This window comes from Polistes dominula, unplaced genomic scaffold, assembly GCF_049000335.1.
Source record: "Polistes dominula isolate Pdom_NZ unplaced genomic scaffold, Pdom_raw_medaka contig_27, whole genome shotgun sequence".
Lineage (NCBI taxonomy): Eukaryota > Metazoa > Arthropoda > Insecta > Hymenoptera > Vespidae > Polistes > Polistes dominula.
Genome location: NW_028300906.1, coordinates 988,929 through 1,012,281, shown reverse-complemented (window position 1 = coordinate 1,012,281; position 23,353 = coordinate 988,929). Strand labels below are relative to the sequence as shown.

General features: G+C 29.0%; 1 protein-coding gene across 1 annotated transcript in view; it reads left to right on the top strand.

Moving 5' to 3' along the window:
• The window catches only part of LOC107070320 (protein Skeletor, isoforms B/C), a 54,795-nt gene extending 31,968 nt beyond the window's left edge, over nucleotides 1–22,827 (top strand). The window contains exons 4-11 of the mRNA XM_089179739.1: nucleotides 8,422–8,660; nucleotides 14,591–14,771; nucleotides 14,893–14,913; nucleotides 15,665–16,037; nucleotides 16,312–16,632; nucleotides 17,406–17,529; nucleotides 17,645–17,939; nucleotides 18,543–22,827. Coding sequence (XP_089035865.1) covers nucleotides 8,422–8,660; nucleotides 14,591–14,771; nucleotides 14,893–14,913; nucleotides 15,665–16,037; nucleotides 16,312–16,632; nucleotides 17,406–17,529; nucleotides 17,645–17,939; nucleotides 18,543–18,698 — 1,710 coding nt within the window. The 3' untranslated portion in view covers nucleotides 18,699–22,827. The remainder of the gene's footprint in view (nucleotides 1–8,421; nucleotides 8,661–14,590; nucleotides 14,772–14,892; nucleotides 14,914–15,664; nucleotides 16,038–16,311; nucleotides 16,633–17,405; nucleotides 17,530–17,644; nucleotides 17,940–18,542) is intronic.
• Nucleotides 22,828–23,353: the final 526 nt, after the last annotated feature.

Here is a 23,353-nt window from a genome sequence, read left to right as displayed (position 1 = left end):
TTTATTTTTTTTTTTTTTTTTTAATAAAAAAAAAATTCTCGTGGTTTAATAATGATCCACATTCATAGTACGATGGGGAAAATGAAGAGAGACAGTAATTAACCCAATCGTTAATTAATGCTAACTTGATTTAAATCTGAGGAAAGATATTAATTTTCGAACATAATTTAACCACGTTTCAATAATTATAATAATGATTATTATTACTATTACTATTATTACTATTATTATTAGTATTATTCTAATATAAATCTTACACACAAAAGAAACACTATTATTTATTTTCTATTTTTCAAATGAATCTAAATATTAAAGGAACCATAAAGTAATGTCGTTTCTACAAATGTCCAATTGTTCATATTTTTATCAAAAATCGATTGATGTTTATCAATTTGGTATTTAAAATTTTCGCATGCTAGATGAAAAAAAAAAAAGGTTGTTGATAAAAATGTTGATTACATTATTGATTAAAAATAAAAACTAGTTAGAATCAAATAATATATTTGTTTGAATTTAAGGTTAAAAACTGACATTACATTCCTGTCCACCATATGTTTGTTGTCTATAGATAGATGGTTGCTAGTAGATCGATAGGCCATTACTATACCTGCAAGGTATGTGACATGTTGGATTAAATACGTCTCGCGATTCATAGGATTACGTCAGGATTACTTAATTAGTGCCTTCGCGCGCTGCCAGTTCTCGTCTACCTTGAAAACCGACGATAAATCGGTTTTCGATTTCCACCCTTTACCCTTTACCCTTTACCCTTTAAGCCCTAAGTAAAATGTCCATTGTGTTATATATAACAATCTTCTATTATTTTTTTTTTTAACATTCGTTTTTATCCTGATGAACCCATTGGGTAGATTTGACGAATGATACTGGTCATCTGAATTTAAGAAGCTTATATAATAATATATAAAATATATAAATATTTTTATTTTACTTTCATTTATATATTTATTTATTTATTTGTATATTTTTTCATTGTAATGTTGTTGCAAAAATATATATATATTTATATCAGCAATATAAATATATTATAATATATAATATGTAATATAGAATGTTTTTGTATTATTTTTATAACTATAAGTAGTTGTAGTTTACTTATATAGTTATTTTTATATTTAAATATAAATGTATATTTTTATATTATATTAGTAAAATAATAAATATATAAATTATTTATATAAAATAATTTATATTATATATATATAATAATATATAAATATAGAAATAATTTATATATTTATATAAATATAAAAATATAAAAAATATAATAAATAAATATAAATAATAATAAAAAATAAATAAATAAATAATAATAATAATAATAAAATAATTTATATATTTATATAAATATAATTAGCTAGCAATTGGCACATTAGTGGCACCTACGGAATTCAAAGAATTAATCCATATAGCAACAAATTAAATATATTATAAATATATTAATAATAAAAATCTTCAAATAATTTAGCACTCAAGAGGTTAACTTTCTCTTAAAAAATTTCCTAACATGTTTGATTAATTCTTTTTTATTTTATCCCACGTTATTCTACCTTTCGAGACAATTTTTTGCAAATATCCCTATAAACGATATTAAGGAAAAAAAATTAAAAAAAAAGGAAAGAAAATAAGCATATAATTAGGATGAAAGAAGTAAAAGTATTTAACGGTGGCTTATTCAAGAAAAGACCCCCTGGGCTTGGATTTAAAGTTTCGGTTTGAAAAGTTTCCATTAAATCTTGCGCCAAAGATATAGGAAAAAGAAAAAGAAGAAAAATAAAAAATAAAAAAAAAAAGAAGAGAGGGAAATGGGTGAAATGGGGATAGAGGGGGTTAGGGGGTTTGAGTATATTAGGGTGGATAAGGGCTTAGAGTAGCATAGATGCTCGTTTAATTTATCACGTGCTTAAAGCTTAACGAAAAGAAAATAAAAATGAAAAAAAGGAAGAAGAAAATAAAAAGAATAAAAAAAATAAAAAACGAACAGCTTGGACGGAATGTTTTTTTCTTTTCAACTCGAATTTCAGATCTTTTCTCTTCTTTTTTTTTTTTTTTTTAACGTTATTACGTAGAATCAAATTTTATTATTCCATCATGGGGGAGTTTAGGAAGGAGGGGATTAGGTTAAAAAGATCGTTCTTAAAAAAATATGTTACAAGGATTTATTATCGGAGCTTATTTTAAAAGTAGTCGCGAAAATAGAAAATAAGGAAACCCTTAGAGTGGTATGGACGCATATATGCGTTTAGTAAAAATTACTAGCGTGGTTGTTCGACGCATATACTTATTTGTTAATGTTAATGTAAAATAATATATATGTAATGTTTGTATTAATTAAATTACATTATATTCAGAGAAATAGAAACTTTAATTAATAATTATAATATTATATATTACCGGCAATTATTATCGGCCCATTACCGGCAATTATTATCGGCCCATTACCGGCAATTATTATCGGCCCATTACCGGCAATTATTATCGGCCCATTACCGGCAATTATTATCGGCCCATTACCGGCAATTATTATCGGCCCATTACCGGCATTTATTATCGGCCCATTACCGGCAATTATTATCGGCCCATTACCGGCAATTATTATCGGCCCATTACCGGCAATTATTATCGGCCCATTACCGGCATTTATTATCGGCCCATTACCGGCATTTATTATCGGCCCATTACCGGCATTTAGTATCGGCCCATTACCGGCATTTAGTATCGGCCCATTACCGGCATTTAGTATCGGCCCATTACCGGCATTTAGTATCGGCCCATTACCGGCATTTAGTATCGGCCCATTACCGGCATTTATTATCGGCCCATTACCGGCATTTATTATCGGCCCATTACCGGCATTTATTATCGGCCCATTACCGGCATTTATTATCGGCCCATTACCGGCATTTATTATCGGCCCATTACCGGCATTTATTATCGGCCCATTACCGGCAGTTATTATCGGCCCATTAATGGTAGTTGATCATTGGCCGATTAATGGGCCCAGCAATGGGCCACGTTTTATTCAAATTATTAGCCCATTAACATCATCATAATTTAATAATCTATATATCATCATCTTCAGACAGTTATATATTTCTCTATGTCTGATCCCCCGAAAAATATACCTGACAATACGAAGGATTATACAGATTACAATAAAAAAAACTGCTTGAATAAACAATGAAAGAGAAAGGGTAAATCGTGCGTATAAAAAATCAGTGTTAAAACAATAAAAATGATCGTGATTAGGCATCAATACAAACTTATACGCAAATATATATATATATATATACATATATTTAGGGGTACAAACCCCTATAAAAAGAAAAAGACGTCTAAACGTAATAAAACTCATAACTCACAATCTGCTATCTCTGTCTCTCTCTCTCATTCTCTCACTCTGTCTCTCTCATTCTCTTACTGGTAGTTTCGATAATGGGGTGAGTAAAAAAGGAAAGGGGGCGTTTCTATCTGGCCTAACGAGGCTCGATGTCTCAATTTCCGAAGTAACGTACGTCTCACAACGGGGGTGTGTACGTTGGGGTGTTGGGATGGTGGTGTGACAGGGGGTAGAAAAGAAAGAAGAGAGGGTACTCGACTACGAGGACTTGTTCGAGAAAATGATGGAGAAACTTGAGGGGAGAAGATGAGTAGTATGAGGGGTAGGGTACAACATAGGGGCTGATAGGGGGTTGATAAGGCGTTAAAATAATATCGAACTCTTGGATCCCGTACCATAAAATATCTCCAAAATACACCTTACTACCACCACCATCAGTGCCTACGCCTCACCTTTTCTTTTTTTATTTTTTATATATATTTGTCTCTCTCTCTTTTTATTCTCTCTTATTCTTTTTTTGAAGAAATTTTTATATATATATATATATTATATAGTTATTATTTATATTATATATAAATAATATATATAATATTATTTATATTATATATAAATAATATATATAATATTATTTATGTTATATATAAAATTATATTATATATAAATATATTTATTTATTATATATATATATAATAAATTATATTAAATAATAATATATATAATATTAAAAAATTATATAATATATTATATATAATATAATATAATATATTATATTATATAATAATATAATAATAATAATAATAATAATAATAATAATAATAATAATAATAATATAATATAATATATACCATATCAGGAATTAATGGGGGAATTAATAAGAAATAAATAAATAGATTGACTAATAAGTAGAGATATTATATAGATAAATAGAAATATAGATTGATATGAAGAGAAACATGAAACAAAGAAAGATATAGATAGATAGCTAAATAGATAGATAGATAAATAAATAAATAAATAAATAAATAAATAAATTAATCTTATTCGATTTATAATTCATATTCGTGATATCGAATAATTTAATATGAACGAATCATTGTTATTATGTTATTACCATGGAAATTATATTAATAACCTATTTTTATTATTAATGTTCTTATTTGTATTATTATTGTAATTATATTAATTCGTATAATTATAACAGTATTGATCATTCCATGCCCCTCTTGTTATAACAATCAATTGCATATGCTCAGTTATCTACAAGATAATAATACTAATAATTTTTGATTATTATTATTTTAATGTTTTTATTTTTACATTATTATTTTATCATATTTATTTACGTTATTATTACATTATTATTATTATTTTAATGTTTTATTTTAACACGTTCCTTATCAAGCCCATTTTTACCTGACTTGTTGTCATTCAGCCCATTTCATTTTGCTTTAACAAAATCAATCATTAAATGTAATTATTTAATTATTGTTTTTTCTACAGAATTCAATTTGTTATAAACATATATTTTCAGTTTGTGTACCACCAATGGTACACGTTGCCTGAAGAACAAGTTTAACGTGTTAAACATTTCATTTTATTTTTTAAACATTTTATGCCATGTCAATTGTAAGTAATGAACGGGGAGGGGATGGGAGGGGAGGGGAGGGGGTAAATAGACAAGTGAGAGAATAGAAACCGTCAAGTAGAAAAAATAAGAAAGAAAAAAAAAAGAAAGGAATTTAAAGTGGGAGTAAAATTTTGGTGGTTGATACAAGTGAGGAAGAGGAGGGGTGTAGTTTAAAAAGAGAGGAAAAGAAAGAGAGAGAGGGAGAGAGAGAGAGAGAGAGAGAGATAAAATGATAGAAAAAGATATCCACCCCTTCGTCAATTCGATACCTTTGATCTAGTCGTTATATCGTAGCCCTGGAGAAATCCCAGTAAGGGTTGCTTGTGTGTGGAACCCTCTAATAGACTGTGTTTATCTCTTAAGCCAGGATTTTAGATTTAGATAGGGAGGAGCCTATTATATGTGAAAGATTTTCGCAAATGCGTTTCATGTCAATATATATATATATATATACATCTCTACACGGTTAATATACAGTTTCATTTGTATGTATTAATGTATAATATCTACACTCTTATACAATTTCATATCAAATATACGCATGAGTATTATTTTATATAGATTTTTTTTTTTTTTATTTATTTCTATTATATTTTGTTTTCTATGTTTTTTTCTCAATCGTTTACGATACGTTTTGAACGAAGGACCAACGTCACACGTATATTCAATCAAATAAATTCCCCCTAACAAACTGGAGGATCACAGAGATGTTATCAAAAAACAATCCACGAGGGAGAAAAGTAAATGATATATATATATATATAAGATTATTATATTATATAGTATATATAGTATATACGTATATAAATATAATATACTATACTAATATTCTTTATAATAATATTTATAGAATAATGTACTATATATATATTATAAAAATGAATTACATATAAATCATTATGGAATATTCACATAATTATATTTTACTAAATATAATACTTTGCTATTTATCTAATTAATTCTTTCGAATTCTTAATTTCAATTTGAATATAATCGCTTGGTTCACGTCTCCTAAGAGTGGGGAAGGGGAAATAAATAAAAAAATAAAAATAAAATGACATATTTATGAGCAGCAAGTGCCTTTCGCGTACTCGTTTTAAAACTCGCCACCATGTTTAAACAACTTCAACATTTCTGCAGATTCTAATATTTGCTCGTAACTTCACGCGCCTCTATTTGCCCTGATTCTATTTCTCTCTCTCTCTCTCTCTCTCTCTCTCTCTCTCTTTCTCTTTTTCACTATATCTCTCAATCTTTTTCTCTCTTTCTATCTGACACATACACACACACACACACACACAACTAACGGTTCTCTCAACCGGTTATTCCTTGGTCCAGATTATACGGGTTAAAGAGAAAGTTTTTGGTATTCAGGCTTTCCCCTTCTCTTCCCTCTCTTCTCTGTCTCTCTCTCTCTCTCTCTCTCTCTCTCTCTCTCTCTCTTGTCTGTCTGTCTCTTATTATCGAATTTAATATCTGAATTTCGTTATATTTCCTATCTATGATGAAATATTTATTGCAATCAAATGTTGCAACATTTTTGACCTATCATATCTCATTGTTTCTAAGCATGCACAAAAACAACTTTTAAATTTTATTAGAACAAAATCAAAAAAAAAAAAAACAAAAAAAACATGTATGTGCATATCACACAAGTTAAAAGTGAAACCAACAAATAAACAAATCTCGAGGATATAATTTATTATATAATATTATTATAATATTATTTGTATTTTTAATATGTATAATTATTTATTTAATTATTAATCTAATTATTATATAATAATGAGCGCGCCTGTTGGTATGCAACACTCCAGACACATTTTTCAAATGTTGCTTGCGAGTGACAGCTACTGAAATCGGAATTTGTTTGCAGTGAAAACTGTTTATACACGCATGTATGACGGGTTGTCTATCTTTTGGGCAGAAAAATATTTCGTAGATCTTATATATATATATATATTATGAGTAATGAAAACTAGGTTATAAGGAAATCATGATTGATTGATTGATAAATCAATAAAATCGTAAGAAATAATTGATCTGGATTTACACACACACCCACACATACATTTATGATAACCCATATTCCGATATGTCATATGTATCGGATTATTTTCCAGACAATCTAGAATCTTTTTTAAAAGGATATTCGAAAAGAGAGTTTAAAAATCAGGGCACGTAGAATTTCGAAGACTCGTCTCAACTCAACTCAACTCAACTCAACTTAACTCAACTCAACTTAACTCAGCTTGGCTTGAGTGAATAAGAGATGCTATCGAGTGTAATCGGTATCTATTCACCTTTTCAAGTATTCTCTTTGTAACGTATTAAAGAACAAGACGAGAGAGAGAGAGAGAGAGAGAGAGAGAGAGAAAAGGTAATAAGCTTGTTCTACAATACTATGTTCCCATTTCTTACGCATTTCAATCGATATCCCAAAGTCTAGTTACTTATCTAGTTACATTTAAAATAATATATAACATTCGTTTGTCTTCTTCTTCTTCTTCTTCTTTATATAAATAATTAATTACGAATTAAACGATTAGAAAGGAAAAGCAAAAAAACTGTTAAAATTTATTTGAAACCGATCATAAATCATCCCTAACCAAACCCCTCACAACCCATTTATGGTTCTCGCATACACGCAATAAAAAAAGTTTCAATGATTTCGTACAAAATTTGTTGGAGGTTTTTAAATGAATTGAGAAATCGACTAAAACCATTGGATTTTTTCCCATAAAATAGTCCCTAGGGTGGATGGAGGAGAAGGAGGCTGATGGGAAAAGAGGGAAAAAGAAAGTGGATCGGGTGGTGGTGGTGGTGGTTGGTTGAACGAAGGGTGAAAATCCGTTTCCTAAGATTTTACGACGCAACGCCACGGTCCGCTTGAGAATTCTTCTTTTCTTTTCTGTTTTTTCTTTTCCTTTTTTTTATTTTGACTTTCTTTCCTCTTTTATTTTCTTTCTCTCTCTCTCTCTCTTTCTCTCTTTCTCTCTTTCACTCTTTGGCTTTTAGACATTTGACAGAACTTGAAATATAAACGACTCTAACCCCCTCATCGAGACGTCAACTTTAACGACAAGGGTGGGTTGGGAGGAGGGGATGATAGATCGGCCTTTTTTCAACGACTTTATACGGGGATGTAAATATACATATATGGGGATGTAAATATATATATACATAAATATATAGTCACTGTATATATATATAAAGAAAACCATGTCGATGTATCTACGACAAGTTCACAGTCAATGAAATTAATTAAGGATAAATGTATATAAAAGTACAATCCTTTTACAGTAATGTAAAATGAAAAAAAAATATTGTATATTTGGTAAATAATTAATTAAAAAAAAAAGAAAAAAACAATAATAAAAATTAGAAAATATTTCTAGTTGTCTAATTTGTTTTGTTTAAATTTTCTTTATTACAGGTCGATTTCGGTGATATTTTCATTCCACCGAATTTAGATCCACCAAAGCCACGAGTGTTGCCTGAATTTTCAAGATTGGCACACGGCCTTCGTAGCGGTAATATCAGCATCCTCGATAGTAAAACTATCTATATTCCAAATTTGCATTACGACGGTGCTGGTCCAGATGCCTATTTTTGGGTTGGCACTGGCACAGAGCCACATCTTTTGGGCACTAAAGTACCCAACGAAATTGGAAGGTCAGTAATAATACAATAATTAAACAATTATATATAATACATTTTTATCAATTTTAAACTTGCCATTTAATATCATTTTAATATACATATATATATAAAGAATGATTCGGTGGCTCAGTGCTAGAATCTCGGATTCGCAACAAGAGATATCCCGGGTTCGAATCCCGACAGTCGTGAAAAATAAAATTTATTTTATTTTTGTAGGGGGGGGCCTTCGGGGTAAACACCCTAAAAGGAGGGTATACCTGAAATAAACTTATTTTACCTTTTACATATATTATATATAATAATTAATATATTTAATATAATAATTTAATTAATATAAATAATAATTATATAAATTATTATATTATACTTCATGCTCGTTCTCAAGATTACATGTAGTATCGCCTCTGGGCGCTAGATGTCACAACTTTAGCGTATGAAAATTTCCCTTCGTATGTCCCTTCTATATGATACTTCATTAATGTTTTTTGTGTGTTAGAAGTAACAACGAACAGCGTATAAAATTAAAAAATTATTGAGTGTTAATTGTCGCGAACCACAAGATGAGTAGAAAATCGCGAAAACGGAATCGCGAGGATCGCGAGGACGATGAAAGTCGAAGGAAAAAGAAGAGTTCAGAGAAGAAATCGAGGAAAAGAGAAGCGACGACAGAATCTGACGACCAACATGGCGGATCGGACAAAAAGCGTCGAAGATTTCGCGCCCGTTCGAGATCGAGAGAAAAACGTTCTCGTAGCCGCTCACACGAGCGACACCGCGCAGAACGTAGGCGTGAGCGCTCCAGGTCGAGATCGAGAAGCCGCAGACGGGGTGAGCGTGCGAGTTGCGATCGCAGGTCTGTATCGACAGTGACGTCAAGGGGGCATACATACACCCCGCCCCCGTGCAACGAGAAGGTGCCTGTCGTTTCGGCCGTGCCTCCAGCGTTTGTTGCAGCGCCACTGGTGGAAAACGAAGACAGCAACGAGTTCAGAAACAATGAATTGTTGATGGAAGATATAATTCAAGGTAAAAAAAAAAAAAAAAAAAAAAAAAATCACTGGTGAGCCTGCACGAGAGGCAGGACAGACCAGAAGAAGGTGTGGTGAGCTTGAACTCGAGTCAAGTCAGACCATAACCTAAAAGTGTCAATTGTGACAGTCGGAAATGTACTATAAAAAAAAAAAAATAAATAAAAAACAAAATCACTGGTGAGCCTGCACGAGAGGCAGGACAGGCCAGAAGAAGGTGTGGTGAGCTTGAACTCGAGTCAAGTCAGACCATAACCTAAAAGTGTCAATTGTGACAGTCGGAAATGTACATTTTCTGTTGATTTTTTGTAGGCGACAAGGAAAACACGGTCCCTAAAACGGGTGACGACGCGAAAGAAGAGAGAGAGATCGTGGACGAAGAAATTTTACAAGTGTTCGGTGACGACCCAACCCAATCCAACAAGGTGGATGCAAAGATTCACCCGTCATTCAAGCCTCACTGGGATTATTGGCTGTCGTCGGGCCTCAAAAAAGAGGACACGGAAAAGTTGTTGGAGAAATATAATCAAGACGAATCCTTCAGTGCTCCAACGCTGAACCCCGAAGTTCGAGCAACGCTTTCAGAGAGTGCCATTAAAAAAGATGGACATTTTGAGGAAAACCAAAAAATGATAGCTAGCGCGATGATCGCGTTGGGCTCAGCAATTTCCATGATTATCAACGAGCCGCAGGAACCACCGGACAGAGCGGTGATGATTGAAAGGATGTTTGAGGCTGGAAAACTGATGGCTGGACTTTTCCATAAACAAACCACGGCGAGGAAAGCGTTCATCGAACCGGGACTTACCAAACAAGTCAAGGACGTCCTGAGTAACACCAAGACAGACAAGTTTCTGTATGGGCCGGGGCTCGGAGCAAAAATCAAAGAGGCAAGGACGATCACCGGAGTGGGAAACACTATGAAGACTCAGCCACAGCCAGCTGTCAAGAAGACACCGTTCACGACAAAAAACTGGGTCAATGCCCAGGCACGTCGGCCGTTCACCTGGGCCAAAAAGAGCTTCAATACATACGGACAGGCGAGACAGCAGTTTTCCAGGTCCGAAAAGACACCCTTCGCCCACAGGCAGTTTCAGAACCAGACTCAACGAAAGAATCAGAGGACGGGGACGAAACCGAAGTAGAGGTACATCAGACAGGAGGTCGACTGCGCTGGTTCAAAAATCAATGGCTCAAGTTAACCAAGGACAAATTTATCCTTGAGTGTGTAGAGGGATACAAGATCAAGTTTGCAAGGCAGGTCGTGCAAACTTGCCCTCCAGTAGAGCCATTGTTTTCTGAACAAGACTCATGTAAGGTTAAAGAAGCGATCTTAAAGTTAATCAACAAACAAGCAATTAAACAATGTGACCCTATTAAGGGGCACTTTTTGTCTTCCTATTTTACGGTTCCAAAACCCGATGGTTCACACCGATTCATACTCAACTTGAAAAAACTTAATTTTTTTATAGATACAACGCACTTCAAATTGGAAGATATGAGGACTGTCAGTAAGATCATCTGCCCGGGTGACTTTATGTGTAATTTGGATTTACAAGATGCATATTTATGCATCCCCGTTCACGAAGACAGTCGAAAATTTTTACGCTTTTCATTCGAAGGAAAAATTTACGAGTTTGTTGTCCTCCCTTTCGGCTTATCGACAAGTCCCTTTGTATTTACTAAAGTAATGAAACCGGTTGTGAATTATCTTAGGTCAAAAGGTTTAAAGTCGGTTGTTTATTTAGATGATTTCTTGTGCATAGGAAAAGATAAAGCTAGTTGTCGAGAGAATACGATTCAAACGATCGCGTTACTTAAAAGTCTTGGTTTCCTTATAAACTACGAGAAAAGTAATTTGAGCCCGAATCAGACTTGTAAATTTTTAGGTTTAGAAGTCGACACAGAAAAATTTTGCATAAGACCGACAAGCGATAAACGAGTCAAGGTTTTTGAGTTATGTAACAAGTTCTTGTTTAAAGAAACGTGTACTATTCGTGAATTCGCGCAGTTTATTGGAATTTTAATCAGCTTATGCCCCGCGGCTGAGTATGGTTTTGCAAACACGAAACTTTTAGAGAGAGAAAAATGTTTTGCGCTCATTTTCAATAATGGTAATTATGAAGCAAAGATGATCGTGTCAGAATGGGCCCGCAAAGATATTTGTTGGTGGCAAGCGAACATTTTCAAAACAGAGAGTAAAATTAAAACTTTCAAGTTTAAAGCCGAAATTTTTACAGACTCGTCGACTTCGGGCTGGGGGGCTGTAAGGGGTAGTAAAATAATACACGGGACTTGGAACAAAAGAGAAAAAAAGCTTCATATCAATCATTTAGAATTACTCGCGGTGTACAAAGCGCTTAAGGTTTTAGGCGAGGGTCTGCATGACTGCGAGGTATTATTGAGAATCGACAACACGACGGCCTTGTCTTATGTAAACCGAATGGGAGGCATAAAGTATAGTAATTTCAATTGTTTAGCAAAGAAAATTTGGCAGTGGGCCGAAAACAATGGGATTTGGTTGTACGCATCGTATATCAAATCGAAAGATAATAAAGTAGCAGACGCCTTATCAAGGATCAGTAATGTAGACACCGAATGGGAATTGTCGAACCGCGCATTCAAAGAAATTGTTAAAAAGTTTGGTCAACCTTCAGTTGATCTTTTCGCGTCTAGGTTAAATGCAAAATGCAACCGTTTTTTCTCGTGGCATCAGGACTCTCAGGCAGAAAATATAGATGCGTTTACGGTAGATTGGGCCAGTTGCGGTTTTTTCTATGCTTTTCCACCTTTTTCATTAATTTTAAAAGTGTTACACAAAGTTAAAAGAGACAAAGCGGAAGGAATAATAGTAGTCCCAGAGTGGAAAGCCCAACCGTGGTACCCTGTGTTATTAGAGCTAGTGACAAGCGAATTAGTTATTTTTAAACCTAATAAAGATTTGTTATTATCACCTTTCAGGACGACGCACCCTTTGAAGCGACACCTTTCATTAGTGGCCGCGAGAGTTTCAGGCAAAGCCTGTTGAGAAAAGGAGCACCGATAGAAGCATTAGACATTATGATCGCATCCTTATCAGACGCGTCGATAAAACAGTACAGTTCAGGAATAAAGCAATGGTGGGAGTTTTGTGCCAAGAAACAATTAGATCCTTTCGATACTCAAGTAGATCAGGTTTTAAAGTTTTTAACAGAAAAGTTTCGCAGTGGTGCTTCTTATGGTACGCTCAATACGATTAGATCAGCGATCTCGCTCATATCGAACAAGAGTTTAGGCGACAACTCGTTAGTAAAACGGTTTTTTGAAGGAGTGCATAAGCTTCGACCATCACGAACAAAGTACAATGTTACATGGGATGTTAATATTGTACTGGACTACCTGGAGCCATTATTTCCGTTAGAATCTTTAACGTTAACACAAGCTAGTTACAAAACCTTGATGTTACTTGCTCTTGCTACGGCGCACCGAGCGCAAACCTTTGCAAAAATCAAAATTGAAAACATTCGAAAAACGCATTCTTCGATAGAAATTTTGATTACAGATTTGATTAAAACCTCGGCCCCAGGTAGAAATCAACCAGTCCTTATATTACCATTCTTTGAAGAGAAACTTAGTTTATGTGTAGCTTCCAATATTTTAAATTATATTCAGAAGACGAGTGAAGTGAGAAACGGCGAGAAGAATTTGTTTTTGAGTTTAAAGAAACCCCATAAAGAGATAGGATCACAAACCGTAAGCAGGTGGTTGAAAACCACACTAAAAGAGAGCGGAATAGATACTGAGATTTTTACGGGGCACTCTACCCGGCACGCGTCAACTTCGGCGGCCTTGTCACGAGGTGTAGATGTAAGTGTTATTCGTAAAACGGCGGGATGGTCGAGAAACTCGTTAGTTTTTGCAAAATATTATCATCGCGAGATAAGCGAAAATACGGAATTTGCAAGGTCAATTATAAGATAAAAATCAAAACAATATGTGATTGTTCGACCAAAGATTAGATTGATAGAATATAAGTTTGTTAATTTTTTAAATTTATCCTAGTCCTTGTCCCTCCTAAAATAAAATTGCGACTCTAAACAACTACATGTAATCTTGAGAACGAGCATGAAGTATAATTGACGATTAAACGAACTTACCTGTAAGTGAAGTTCGATCGTAATTATACGAAGTGCTCGTTCGAAAAGATTACATCCCTCCCATAATGCTTACTCAGCATCATCCCCTCCCATATAAAAAAAAAAAAAAAAAAAAGAGCAATTTTATTTACACACAGTCTCTAAATTAATGAAGTATCATATAGAAGGGACATACGAAGGGAAATTTTCATACGCTAAAGTTGTGACATCTAGCGCCCAGAGGCGATACTACATGTAATCTTTTCGAACGAGCACTTCGTATAATTACGATCGAACTTCACTTACAGGTAAGTTCGTTTAATCGTCAATTATTATTTATATTAATATAATATTATATATATTATATATTAATAATAAAATATTATGTATTAATAATATGTATATATATTATATTATATAATAATAATAATATAATAAATAATATAATATAATAATATAACAATATAAACTTGCTATTTAATATATAATATTAATATTATATATAATAAATTATTATATATATATATATTAATTTTATATATTTATATATTAATATATTTATTAATTTTGATATATTATAATATATATATTATAAAAATCATGAGGGAGGGGAAAGGTTTAAATTATTAGAACAAGTACCCTAATTAATACCCAACACCTTTTCCTATAAAATACCATATACAAATAATTCATTTGATTAAAGTGTTGTAAAATTGATTAATCAAACAATATATATATATATAAGTACTTGTTTAATATAAATTATTGAATATGAATTATTTTTGTTTATTTGTAACAGTTTGGAACCATTGAGAGGATATCAAGGAGAAGATATTGAAATAGTTTTACCAGTTAATGTAACCGTCTATGACATCGACTGGCTTGCTGTATGGTGTGTCAAATACAAACAAAACTTTGGACACGTTCTCATACCAAAAGATCTTGACATACCTCCTGCACTTGGACAGACAAAAATTACGGTAAATTCAATTTGTTTAATGATCCAATTGTAGCTTTATTTATACCTTTTTGTACCTTACCATCTCTCTAGTTCCTTTTTAATTAATATCACACGTGCATTTGCAATCAAACATGGAATAGCCGCACTGGTGGTACAAACCGGTACGTGTTCAATTATATCGTCATCTGTAATTAATCAAAAAAAAAGACAAAAAAAAAAACCAAGCAACAAATTACATATACATAGAATAATTTTTGTTATCATCATCTGTTTTTGTTCAATCGTTTTTACCATTTTCTTTTTTTTTCTTTTTTCATTTTATACCATTTTTCATTTCATTTTTATCGAATATTTTTCTAAACATTTGTTGTTTTTTTTTGGTTTCGTTTTTTTTTTTAGAGAGGGTAATCCTTTATAATTTTTTTTTTTATTAACTCTCCTTATTCATATTTATATTATTTAATTTTATTATTAATAAAAGTATTAATATAATAAACGACGATGTTATAGGATCAAGGTTACTTTTTTGATATTGCATATTAATATTTTAATATATATATATATATATATATATATATATATATATATATATATATATATATATATATATTTAAAAACATGGTTGTTGGTATTTTGTATCATAAAAAATGATTAAAAACAAGAAAGAAAAAAGTAAAAGGTCACGGTATCTATGAATATTTGATTTATAGTATAAATCATACATATATATATTTCTTTTTAATATTTATAATAGAAATAGTATTGAGTCATGGTCACGTATTGATACTAACCATTTATATTAAAAAAAAAAAAAGACAAAATCAGATTTAAAAAATGTTTGAAAAAAATACCAACCCTCATATATATATATATATATAATATTAAAATGTGAATTATTCGTGTGTTGTTTAGACGAGCAGTACGTCAGAACCAGCAACATCCAAACAAGAATTAAGCAATTGCAAAGAATTTTTGGAAGGACGTGTACAAGTTCAATGGGAATTGATGGGTGAGGACGTGCAGATTCAAGTTTCAGGTCGTATCAACGAGGACCAATACGTGGCATTTGGTTTATCGGGACGTCACGATAAATCCCACATGATTGGTGGCGACGTAGTTGTCGTGGCTTACGACAAGAAAAAAGGCAAATATATTGCCGAGGACTATTACATGTCTGATTATTCACAATGCGATGGGAAAAAGGGTGTTTGTCCTGACGAAAGGGTCGGTGGCAAAAACGATGCTGTATTATTACACGGTGATAGAAGGAACGGTGTCACCACAGGTATTTTGTAACAATTTTTAATCAAATAATAATATTAATAGATAAATAAGTAATTAAATTTCAATTATTGTAAATAAAAAAATAAAGCGCATTATTAATACAACAAGGACAAAAATTCAAATTGTAGAGCAAAAGAAGACATATGCTATGTTATTGTTATAAATTATAAATATAATATTATTATTATTAATATTATTATTCATTACATTTATAAAAAAAAAAAAAGGGAATGTAAGCAGAAAGAATTGACCAATTGAAAACAAAAATATTACAGTAACGTATATGAGACCTTTACGCACGAACGAACCCGTAAAAGACAGGATGATCCCTGAATCCGAAACTAATGTGATCGCTGCTATTGGTCCTCTCAATTCAAGAGGAGAAGCCAACGCTCATGAGGCTTTCGACAAGACTACAGGGGATATACGTATCGACTTTACGTCGAAAAATGTCCACGAGTGTACTAATTCCCTGTACAACATCCCAGACATGCCTGACATTGAACCCTGGCCACAAGCCGTGATCAACGATGTAGATACCTTCACTGCTAGGATTGGACCAACTGGTGGACTTAGAGGATATTACCGTATAACGGGTAAACCAACAAACTATAGTATCTCATATTACTCTGTTAAAAGAAACCAATCCTCAAGGGATCCTAATATTTTCTTCTCTTTAAAGAAAGATAAAAGTATCTCCCTCAAAAGCTTTTTCTTTCAAGTATAATAATACTGTAATATAATATCATTGATGGAAGACAACAAAATATTATTATTATTATTAGAAATATTTAACAAGACAATTTTCTTTCATATTTACAATGTTGTTTTATTTTTATTTAAGTGTTGGATTATTATTATTATTTATATATATTATTATATATTATTATTTTTATTTATATAAATATTATAGTATTATATAATATAGTAATAGTATACAATACTATATTATTAATTTTACTATATATTATATAATTATACTATATATACTATATTTTACTATACTTATATAAATACTATAATTTTATATTAATATTATAGTATTATATAATATAGTAATAATATATAATAATAATTTATATATATAGTAATATAATTATAATAGTAATATAGTATTATATAATATTAAATAATAGTAATAATATATTATTATTTATATACAGTATTATATAAATAATAATATATTACAGTATTATATAAAAACACTCTATAAATTAGAAATAAAATAAATTGTAAATAACTAACGCATTTTAATCAAAAAAAAAAAAAAAGATGCAGGGTTAGTACAAAATATAATTACAATTGCAAACACATATATATATAAGTATATTCTATATAATTAAATCTAATAAATAAATTTTTCAAACAGGTGAAGTTTCATGGGGTATCGCATGGTATATAAATGATCTATTAATACCAGAGATCACTGTGGAAAGAGGACAAACGTATAAATTTATCGTAGAAGGTGGAAACGATCCTACAAATCCGGCCAAGTAATAAAAATAAAAAAAAAACACAACACACAAGATACAACAACAAGTTATTAATTAATGAGAAAATATAATTTTGATATTTGAATTGTTTTTTATTTTTTTGTTTGTTAAATAGATATCATCCGTTTTACATAACGGATAGTCCTGAAGGTGGTTTTGGACAAAAAACTGAAGCTCAACAAAGACAACAAAGAGTGTTTGCAGGTGTAGAATATGGCAATGATGGTTTTCCTTATCCAACTGCTGTTGGTCGTTATTGCGAATGGGTTCATAAAACGATTGACAAAAGTAAAGAATCAGAAACGTTCCAAATATTTTTCAAAACATTGAGACTGGAGTGTGTTCCTGGTGATCCTGCCGATCTCATATGGACCGTTCCTGAAGATGCACCTGATTTATTATACTATCAGGTACTATTTTTTAAATTATATTCTATATATATATACATATATAGTTTAATAATACTATACTATATTTAATAATACTTTAATATATTATAGTATTATAGTATTATAGTATTAATATTATATATTATAGTATATTAATATTAAATATAAATATTATAATATTAGAGTATTAATATTATATATTATAGTATTAATATAATAGTATTAATATTATATATTACAGTATTATATATATTAGTATTATAGTATATTAGTATTATATATTATTAAAATATTATTATATATATTATTATAATAATTACTATAATTATAGTACATTAGTATTATAGTATTATATAATTATAGTATTATAATATTACAATAATACTATAATATATATTTATAATTTAATAATACTATAATATATATAAAATTTAATAATAATAATATATATATATAATTTAATAATTCTAATCTTTAATAATAATCTTTAAAAAGTCATATAATTATTGTTTGTTAATAATATTACGTTTAGAAAAAAAAATAATCTAGAAAAATGTTCAAATAAATATTTAGAAACATTATAAAAAAATGTTATTTAATATTTGTTTTTTTTTTTTATTTCAGTGTTACACGCACAATAACCTCGGTTGGAAAATACACGTGGTAGATGCTGGTTACAGGTCCCAAAGAAATGCAAATGACGCTAATAAACATACGTCAATATTGACAATAATAATTGCCTCTATAATCGTCAACGCATTATTTGCGTTTTTAAGATGAATCAATTCGCCGTTCCTTTATTAACATTAAATGCCGTTATATTATATTAAATTTTTCCTCGTGCTATGAAAAATTACAAACAAAAAAAAAGAGAGAAAAAAAGAGGAAAAAAAAAAGAATATGAAATGAAGAAAGAATGATGGGAAAAAATAAAAACATAACAAAAGTTCGGTGATAACGAAGCAGAAAAAAAAAAAGAATAAAATAAAATAAAATAAATGAGAAAGAAAAGAGTTAAGCACGAGAGAGAGAGAGAGAGAGAGACAAAATTATAAAAAAAAAAATATATATATATAACGACAAATAATAATAAAAACAACAACAACAACAAATTAAACACGATACAGGTTGTAAGAAAGTATTTAGCTTGTAAGAAGAAATTTCATTGTATACAAGAAAAAAAAAAAAGAAGAAAAAAAAACAGATTAGAAAAGTATTTTTAAGACCTATCAGATTCAATATTTCGTATTATATAATAAATATATATATATATATATACACATACATTCAAGACAATATCAACGCATATATAAATGGAAGAAGAAAAGAGAGATTAATGGAAAAGAAGAAAATTCAGACAATAAGATCAATATTGACAATAATAAATAAAAATAACCGTTAATATAACGGTAAAAGATGATATCTGGACAATAATAATAATGAACGAAAATGAGACAAATAAAAGATATAAATAAATAAATAAATAAAAAGCATTCTTCATTCGAGCGTGAGTATCGTTGATCGGCTCTTTATCAGGAAACAAAAATCAATATATATACACCCACACACGTATATATACATATTTATATATATATATGTATAAAAGTATCCATCATCATATATGGCCGACTTATTACGTATCCATATCTACATATTACATATTATACTATATATATATAAATAATAATTAATGCGAATAGGGGAATCTTGCACAGGGACGGGAACATGGCGGAAGTTGGTATTTGCGGCAATGAACTTTCGAGTTCCTAAAGCCAACTAATAATAATAATAATAATAAAAATAATAATAATAATAATAATAATAATAATAATAATAATGATAATAATAATGATAATAAATAATAATTAAATAACTGATTATATTATAGAAAGATAAATACATATATAAGATTGACTGGATGGTCGGCCATATTGAAAAAATAATTTTAAAAAATATATATATATATATATAAATATATCTCTGTACAATGTAAATTTTGCACAAAGCTATATAGTTGGATTTAACATAAGAAAATAAAAAAAATAATAATAATACATACATACATACATACATACATACATACATACATTAATTATATAAATATACATAAATGCATAAATCATGAATTTAAATTGTAGTAGAATTTAAGAGAATTTACATTTATAAATGCTGTCGACTGGACAATAATTCGTAGAATAGCCAATCGAAATGAAATCGGTTAATAAGAATGAGAGTATGAGATTGCACACAAAAAAATATATATATATATATATAAAATATGTGAATGGTAGTACATAAGAAAATTATGATCTTTTTTTCTTGTATCTTTCATTGATATTTTTTGGTTGCATCAAGAGAAGATGGAGGAAGGGAGTAAGGTGCTAAAACAAAGCCATTAAGTAACTTAACTTACGTTTTAACTTAGAATTATGCTATAACGTGTATATATATATATATATATATATATATATATATATATATATCACAATATATAATATAAATATATTTAAATTGTGGAGTGGACCTTTTTAAAATGGAATGAAAGTATAAAATGTGCCTTGGGTGCAAAATAATAATAATAATAATAACAAAATAAAAATTACAATAATAATAATAATAAATATAATAATAATAATAATGATAATAATAATGATAATAAAAAGGAATAAAAAAAAGAAAAGAAAAATAAAATCAAATGAACAAATGAAAGATAAAATTGAAGAAGAAAGTGAAAAACAGAAGATGGAAACAATAATATTATATTATTATTATTTATGCAAATTATTAGAACCCATATACTCGGACAGGAGATACCCTGTAGTACTTAGAAACTGATTTATTGCGTGCTTTATTTTTTTTTTTTTTTTTTTAAATAACAAGCACGAAATCTATTTAACTAATACCGTCTTATTAATATACAATATTATTAAATGATTTATAATCTGCGGTGAGGTCAATAAATAATTAAAAGTATAAATTAAATTAAATTAAATTAAATTAAATTAAATTAAATAAATAAATAAATAAAAAAATGCGCACAACGAGTATGTATTGTTAAAATGTATTCAAAAGTGAATGAACTTTTGCTTGCAAGCTCGAACGATTAAATCGTCGACTATCGAAAGAACCTAAAATCATCTTCTTCTTCAAATATACATAAAACATAAATAATAACAACAACAACAAGAACAACAACACAAACAAAGAACAACAATTATAGTCTCCTTTTTTGTTTTTGTTTGCTAAAAATTGTCATACGCCAAGCGTATGTACATTAAAAGAAAAAAAAAAAGGGGCTACACGGGGGGGTAGTAGGAAGAGGGAGAAAAATATTACAACAACACCATACATACACACAAGAAAAACAACGTTGTAACCAAGAAAATCAGCGAAATACATAATCACCTTAAAAAGAAAGACAGAGAGAGAGAGAGAGAGAGAGAGAGAGAGAGAGAGAAAAGTGAGGAAGAAAAGGGTTAGAAGATATATATATATATATGTAGATATTATATGTAAAAAATTGAAAATGAAAGTAATCGTCATTCCTAATTTAAAAACAACAGACATAGTCCAAGTTTCTAAGTGCCAACGGGGTGTCCTCTAAATTCTATAAGTTTAAACTATTTAATTATATTGCATTTGCAAATTTATAATGCTTATACTCAATATTCCTCCAACTTGAAGACCACTTTTTTAGATATTTAATATATTATAAAAACAATTAACATATACAGACAATACACACAAGAGAAAGAAAAATAATAATAATGAATAAACACGAAAGAAAAAAAAAAAACAATTATTATTTAAGAGAGAAAAAGAGAGAGAGAGGGAGAGAGAGAGAGAGAATATGTGTAAACATATATTAACACATTCGCGACCGTTGACGTGAATTCACGTAATTTTATATTTTAAAAATTTAATTAAAAAATTTATATTATTATATATAATTATTATTATTATTTTATTATTATTTTATTATTATTTTATTAATATTTTATATTATATAATATTATATATAATATTATATATATATATATATTATTTTAATATATATTAAATTGAAATATAATATTCTAATAGTTATATATTTTTTTGTTTATTATGTGTTATTATATTTTATTATTTCAATATAAATTTAAATAATGTAAACTTATATTTTTTATATTAATATATACAATATATATATGTAAAAATTATAATTTTTCTTTTTTCAAAATTTCATTATTTTTACCCGTTACTTAGTATAAGAAACGAAAAAAATATGCCGGCGGCCACAAATGTGTTAATGAATAATTAAATGAACATGTATACACATGATATATTAAACATGAATTAAATGAACATGTGTACACATACATAAAACACACATATACATACGCACGCACGCACGCACATCAAATTTGTTGCTGCTGTATGAAAGAATGAAGTTCAACAAATTTCTTTAAAAAGATAAAACAAACACAAAATTAAATTGAAAGTGAATTGTGGTAAAAAAAAAAAAAAGAAAAAAAAAAGAAAAAAAATTAAAAAAAATTAATTGTTGAAATTAGAGCCTAATATTATCTACGTGTTAAAGAAATATTTAAAAAAAAAAAACTTAATAAAAAAGAAAAAATGAAGAAGAAGAAGAAGAAGCATGTTTAAGTGCGTGTTATAGAAAATATTATTATTATTATAATAAATTGACAATAATAACTCCTTACTCTCGATATTTCGATAATTATTTTATTGAAATTCAATTTAAATTGCATACATATATATTGGACAATAATATGGACGAATTTATGAAAGTTATATACAATTTTTGTGTTCATTATTTCGTTTCTTTTTTTTTTAGAAATAATAATAATATGAAGAAAAAAAAAAAGATATACAAAAAATAATTAAAAAAAAAAAAAAAAAAAAAGTACAGAAGAAGACAAGATTTTAATCGTTGAGATAAGTATGAAAAAAAAAAAGAAAAAAAAATATGTAAAATAAACGAAAGAAAGTAATATTAAATAATGTTAATTAAAAATAGAAAAAGTGACAGAGAGAGAGAGAGAGAGAGAGAGAGAGAGAAGGGTGAAAAAGAAGAAAAAAAGAATTTAAAAAATGCAACATTTTCTGTGTGAGACAATAAAGGGAATAAAAAAAAAAGACATGGCGATGATCACCTTGCAAAAATAAATGATAATAATAATAATAATGATAATAATAATAATGATAATAATTATAATGATAATAATGATAATGATAATATTAATAATAATAATAATGGACTGCTCCGTGAAAAGATAATTGTAATAAAAAAAAATGAAAATAAAATTCATTTCAATCTTATCATTTACAAATTCAATGAAATAAAAAAAAAAAAAAAAGAAAAAAAACAATTCTTGTTGAGAGATGTGTTTAAAAAATAATATTTGTCAAATCTTTTGTACGCGGGTAAT